The sequence below is a fragment of the Myotis lucifugus genome, unplaced genomic scaffold, assembly GCF_000147115.1.
Source record: "Myotis lucifugus unplaced genomic scaffold, Myoluc2.0 scaffold_363, whole genome shotgun sequence".
NCBI lineage: Eukaryota > Metazoa > Chordata > Mammalia > Chiroptera > Vespertilionidae > Myotis > Myotis lucifugus.
Window position 1 is genome coordinate 1,045,811 of NW_005871411.1, and position 6,872 is coordinate 1,052,682.

Below are 6,872 nucleotides of genomic sequence, written 5' to 3' on the forward strand. Positions count from 1 at the left end.
TATATATATGTTTATATATAGTATGTGTGTATGTGTACTTCCGTCTCCTTTCCTATGTTTCTTTAAAAGAGATAAAATTATATAAGTAATAACTACAACAATATATTACTGAGTTTACAAACATTATAAATATAATGTGTATAGCAATAATGCCACAAAAAAAAAGAAAGGGGAATAAAACTATATAGAAGTAACATTTCTCTATCTTCTAAAAGTAAGTATAAATCAAAAGTAGGTTCCAATAAACTAAGATATATATGGTAATGTACAAGCAATGAAATATTATCCAGTCATAAAAAGTGCTTAAGTTCTGATACATGCTACAACATGGATGAATCCTGAAAACATTATGCTAAGTAAACTAAGCCAGAAAAGAAAGGACAAATATTATATAATTCCACTTATATGAAATATCTAGAAAAGACAAAGTCAGAGAGATGGGAATAGATTAGAGATTACCAGGTACTGAAGAAGGAGGAGTTATTGCTTCATGGGTATAGAATTTCTGTTTGGAGTGACACACAAAAAAATTGGAAATAGAGAGTGGTGATGGTTACACAAGAGTATGAATTTAATAATGCCACTAAGTGGTACACTGAAAATGGTTAAAATGGCAAGGCTATGTCTATTTTACCACAATTAAAAAAATGTATATGGTAAGCCCCCCAAAAATGTATATGGTAACCACTAAAAAAAAAACCCACCAAACTTTAAAAACAGTTAAAATATCATTAAAAAATTGAAAATATTACATTAGAAAATATTAACTTAAAACAAAAGAAAGCAGCAAAGAGGGAATAAAGAAACAAAAAGGACATGAGACATATGTACAGGGTGGGGCAAAAGTAGGTTTACATTGTTTGTATGGAAAATGATACAATAATTAATAACAATACAAGAAAAAACTGTGTTTTGCATACTCACAACTGTAAACCTACTTTTGCCCCACCCTCTATACATGTATGAGAAACCAATACCAAATAAACACATTACAAAAAAGGAGAACTACAGACCAATATCTGTCATGAACATAGATATAAAACTCTCAACAAAAATATTAGCAAATAAAATCCAACAATGTATAAAAACAGTTATAGCCCCAGCTGGCTTGGCTCGGTGGATAGAGCGTCAGCCTGCAGGGCCGTGTGATTCCACCTTCGGCCGTAGTTTATGTTGTTTCTGGGACACTGTCGGGCCCCGAATCTGGTTTACTGCACACTTGTGTTTGCATTCCACACCCTGTATGACAGCAACTTTGCAGAGTGCCCTCTTGCACTCTGGGACCCCTTGGGGGATGTCAGAGAGCCAGTTTAGACCCAATCCCCGCAGGCCAGGCCAAGGGACCCCAGCTGTCAGAGGGACACCCCCCCCTCCCTCACTCTGCAGATGCCCTTCGAGCCAAGGCGCTGTCATCCCAGGTGCAACCAGCCAGGGAAGGACCACGGGAGGTTGGCTCCAGGGCGTGTCCAGCCTGTCTCGCCCAGTCCCACCCCGCCAGCCACCTTCTAATTAATTTCCTTTCAATGTGCATGAATCCGTGCACCAGGCTACTAGTCTAGTGCAATAAGAAAAGAAATACAAGGTATACACATTGGGAAGAAAAAAAACACCTGTCTTTGTTTGCAAATGACATGACTATCTATGTAGAATTAACAAAAAATAATTCATGAAATTAATAAGTGATTATGGCAAACTTGCAGGGCACAAAATTAATATTTAAAAAGTCTATTGCTTTCCTATATACCAGCAATGAACAATTGAAATTTGAAATTTAACACACAATATAATTTACTATAGCACCCTCAAATATGAAATACTTAGGCATAAATCTAACAAAACATATACAAAATATATGTGCAGAGAGCTATTCAACTCTGATGGAAGAAATTAACATTTCAATAAATGGAGAGACAGTCCATGTTCAAGGATTGGAAGACTCAGTCTGTTAGGTTGGCAATTATTCCCAACTTAATCTATGGATTCAATGCAATCCCAAACACATCTCAGCAGGCTATTTTGTGGATGTCAATAAACTGATTATAAAGTTTATGTAGAAAGGCAAAGGATTCAGAATAGCCAACGCAATACAAAAGAGGACTTAAGTTGGCCGTCTGACACCACCAAACGTCAAGACTTAATATAAAGCTACAGTCATAAAAACAGCATGATATTGGCAATAGGCATATAGGTCAATATAACCGAATAGAGAGGCCAGAAATAGACCCACACAAATATAGTCAACTGATCTTTGACAAAGGGGCAAAGGCAATTTAGTGGAGAAAGGATAGTTTTTTTCAACAAATGGGCTGGAACAATTGGATCAATATGCAAAAAAGTGAATTAGACGAACCTTACACCTATTATAAAAATTAACTCTAAATGGACCATAAACCTAAGTATAAAACACAATACTGTAAGACTTCTAAAAGGGGATGTAGGAAAAAATCTATGTAACCTTGGATTGGAAATGAGAAAAGCACCATTAAGAGAATGAAAAGATAAACTACAGACTGGAAGAAAATATTTGCAAAATATATATCTGATAAAGGACTTATATCTACAACATGAAAACAATGCTTAAAACTCAACAATAAGAAAAGAACCCAATTAAGAAATAGGAAGAGCTGAATAGATACCTCACCAAAGATACACAGATGATGCTCAACATCAGGCAATTTCAAGTTAAAACAAAATAACATATTAAAACAGTAACATATCTATTAGAATGGCTAAAAAATTTTTTTAACTGACAACACTAATTGCTGACAAGGATACGGAGTAACAGAAACATGACCATCATAGTTGGAATGCAAAATGGAATAGCCACTTTGGAAGACAGCTTGCTACTTTCCTACAAAGCTACATATAGTCTCATCATACAATCATACTTCTAGGTATTTAGGCAATTGATTTGAAACTTATATCCAAAACCTGCACACGAATGTTTATAGCAGCTTTATTCATAATCAATAAAAACTAGAGGTAACCAAAATGTCCTTCAATAGGTACATCTATACAATGGAATATTATCTATATATATAAAAGCCTAAGCGACCGGCTGACCAAACAACCAGTCAACTGTTCACTATGACGACACACTGAACACCAGGGGGCAGACGCTCAATGCAGGAGCTGCCCCCTGGTGGTCAGTGCGCTCCCCCAGCCAACCTCCCTTGACCGGCCAACCTCCCGCCGTCCCTCCCCCCTGCCAGCCAGGCTGAGGGCCCCCACCCATACACGAATTCGTGCACTGGTCCTCCAGTTCAGCAATAAAAGAAAATGAGTTATCATGCCACAAAAAAGACATGGAGAGTCCTTAATACATATAGCTAAGTCAAGGAATGCAATCCAAAAAGGCAAAACTACAGGGTGGGCAAAAGTAGGTGTACAGTCGTAATACAAGTAATACAATAAACAATAAATAATACAAGAATAAACTGTGTTTTGTATGCTCACAACTGTACCTACTTTTGCCAACCCCTGTATAGAAACAGTAAAATGATCAGTGCTTGCCAGGAGTTTGAGAGGGGGGATGGATGAATAAGTGAAGCACTTATTTTTAGGGAAGTAAAACTATTCTGTATGATACTGTTATGGTAGATACATGAAATTATGCATTTGCCATAACCCAAAGAACTTTATAGCAAAAAGAGTGAGCCTTCATGCATGCAATTAAAAAAATCATTTGGGAGGTAGGGGGATCCCAGGAAAGAATGCAGACCGTGACAAGAGAATCTAACTGCAGTACAAACATATGGAACAACCTCATTGAAGGGAATGGGAGAAAGGTGCTAACCTAACTGACTTCGGAAATGAGTAGAGCCAGTAAGACTAAAGGGAAAGGGACTGCACGTAAGCACTGTCGTCTAGTTGGTAAAGTCCCCCCCGCCCCCCATGAAGTATGGTCTAACAATTCAGATACGGCTATATGAGTACAGTGGGGCCTTGACTTACGAGTGTCCCGACTAACGAGTTTTTTGAGATACCAGCTGTTTCTCGGCCGATTTTTTGCATTCAGTTGATAGAGTAATTTGAGTTAACGAGCTCCTTAACGAGCTCGGTCTCGGAATGAATTAAACTCGTAAGTCAAGGCCCCTCTATATGCTGAAATTAAACAATTAAGTAACTAGATGGCTATGGTGGGATCCAGGTTTCTCACTGTTTGGAGTGAAATTTTTACAAATAAGCAAGGGAGAAGGCTAGAATGAGCCATGTAGTAACGGATTAGAACTGGAGGCTACAGGGTGTCCAAAAAAATGTCTACACACTTTAACACCTGATAGCTCAATTTTGAAAATGAAATGCATTTTAATAAACACTGCCTTTATAATTATTCAAAGTGTGTGTGTGTGTGTATATATATATTTTTTGGGGGGGGGACACCCTATATATGAATTCATGCTTAGCCTAATGTAGATACAGATGGTTACATATAGAAATATTTGTAGATGCGTGAATCTGCACGGGCTGCTATTCACACACACACATATCATTAACCCCCTTCTATCAGCTAAGGGGGGTTGATGGAAAAAGTACCCTAATAATAGCACAGCTAGGAGTGAAAAGCTATACTCCCCCAACCTGAGGGCAGAGTACATAAACTGAGCAGTGGCCACAGAGAGCAGCAGGGCTGGAGACAGGCTGGGCAGGGAAGCATCAGACAGCACTGCCACAGGGACAATGTTGGAGGGTTGGGAAGAGGAGTCAGGAATGGTCTCTGCCCGTCAGCAATGGTGCTGATGCTCTAAGAACCGGAGGGAAAAGCCAGCAGAAGCATACAGTGCTCCTCACCTCCATGAGCACTGGCTCATGCGACCGAACTTGGGTAGAAATGAAGACTTCTCTAAGCAGGCTTTCCTAAGTTGACGTTTGGCGCCTTCACTTCTCCCATTCCCGTGTGTTCTGAAGGCACCAGGACGGGAGGGTTTAGCTCAGGGTGCCTCTGGAAAGCAGCCTGCGTGGAGGCCTGCAGCCAGGGCCGCGGTGGGGTGTGCAGGTGTGTTGAGAAGGAGCCGGTGCTAATGGAGGTGAAGAGCACTGTTCCCTGAGCACCCAGCACCTTAGAAGTAGGTGGCTGCGTGCGGTCACTGGACCCACTGTTGAACAGGCCCCTTCGTAGGCCAGAAAAGAGACTTTCTGGAAGGGTCTGCATATACACCTCATTGATTCCTCTGGTTCCTGGGCGGATCCCCTGAGCCCGGGGCCATGTCCCAGGCCTGGGTGTAGGAAATGGGAAGGGGGATGCATTCACCTGGTCGGTCTTGGCATGGGACCCTGCTGAGTCAGGCAGCAGGGAGCAAGCAAATGTAAGCACCAAACTCCGAGCCTCAGTTTCCCCATCTTTATAAACAAGTCACTGGGCTTCACAAGGTGGCCAAGGAAGCAAATGAGATAAGGTGTATTCAGGCACGTGGAGCAACGGTTCCCAAAGTGTGGTCCGAGGACACCTGAGGGGTCCCCGAGACCCTACCCTCTGAAAGGGTCTAGGAGGGCTTCCCTTTTCCAACAAGTATCTGCATCTGAGATCGGAATTTCCCCCCGAACAGCTGATACGAGAATTGTCCTTTATTAAACCAAAGAGGTTTTCAAAAATATAAAACCATGCCACTCTTCTTACTTTAAATATATGTGTGTGTGTGTGTGTGTATAGTTATAGTTATTTATACATTAATACTAATGGGTTTGTTATTTTTAAATAAATACTTTTTAAGTGTTTTAATTCCTCATATAGTAAAAATCAAGATACGAGCAAAAGCTCTTAAGGGTCCTCAACAATTTTTCACGTGGAGAGGGGTCCTTAGACCGAGCAGTTTGGGAACCGCCTGCGGCGCACACCAGGGAAGGTGCTCCGGTTCCCCAGGTGAGCAGCTGGGGTGACGCCGGGACCCTTTACGGAACCTCCGCGCGTTCGCCGCTCGCATTAGTGGGGAGGCTGGTTAGTTCTCCGGGGCTGACAGACCGAACGTCTGCACCCACGTCCCGGGTCTGCACCCACGTCCCACAGGCAGGGCGAGCAGGGGCGACCTTGGCAGACAGAGGTCGGCCGGCGCACGGCGGCGCCCAGCGCTCCAGCCCCGCCCCCGCCGGGGCGCCCACCAGGACTCGGGAAAGCCCGTCGGGCCGCGGGCTGAGCCCGGCAGAGCGGCGGGTAAAGGGAACCTGCACTCACAGCCTCGGCAGCGCCGCCGCCGCTCCGCGCGCCGCCCTCCGCAGCAGACGTAGCGCCATCTTCCCCGCGCACGCGCCGCGCCCGCCTGCCCGCCCCCCGGCGCCCCGCCCCAGGCCACGCCCCTGGCTCTCCCCGCGCGTGTGCCACGCCCCTCAACACCACTTCCCTGCGGGGCTCAGGCAGCCCCCGACCTCCCTGCCTCTCCGGCTTCTCCGCGCCCTCCCTGCTGGGCACCTCCTCTCCGCGCCCGCCCTGATCAGACCTTCCCGGCAGAGCTGCGGGTGGCTCCTTCTTGAGCAGGTTTTCTGCTGACTGAGTCCAACTCTCCCCGTGCTTGTGGGGTTTTCAAGGCGACTATTGACACACCTTGCATTTTCTAGCCAGAACAAGACACGTTTTCTAGGAAGGTGTTGTTTTTGTTGTTAAAAATACTGCCTTAGACCTAACCGGTTTGGCTCAGTGGCTAGAGCGTCGGCCTGCGGACTGAAGGGTCTCAGGTTCGATTCCGGTCAAGGGCATGTACCTTGGTTGCGGGCACATCCCCAGTGAGGAGTGTGCAGGAGGCAGCTGATCAATGTTTCTCTCTCATTGATGTTTCTAACTCTCAATCCCTCTCCCTTCCTCTCTGTAAAAATTAATAAAATATATTTTTTTAAAAAATACTGCCTTAAAAAGTTTGTGAGCATCACCATGTACATGCCTT

General features: G+C 43.9%; 1 protein-coding gene across 1 annotated transcript in view; it reads right to left on the reverse strand.

The window, feature by feature from the left end:
- Positions 1–6,228, reverse strand: part of CLYBL (citrate lyase beta like) — a 211,359-nt gene extending 205,131 nt beyond the window's left edge. The window contains exon 1 of the mRNA XM_006101460.3: positions 6,170–6,228. Coding sequence (XP_006101522.1) covers positions 6,170–6,228 — 59 coding nt within the window. The remainder of the gene's footprint in view (positions 1–6,169) is intronic.
- Between the last annotated feature and the right edge of the window lie 644 nt (positions 6,229–6,872).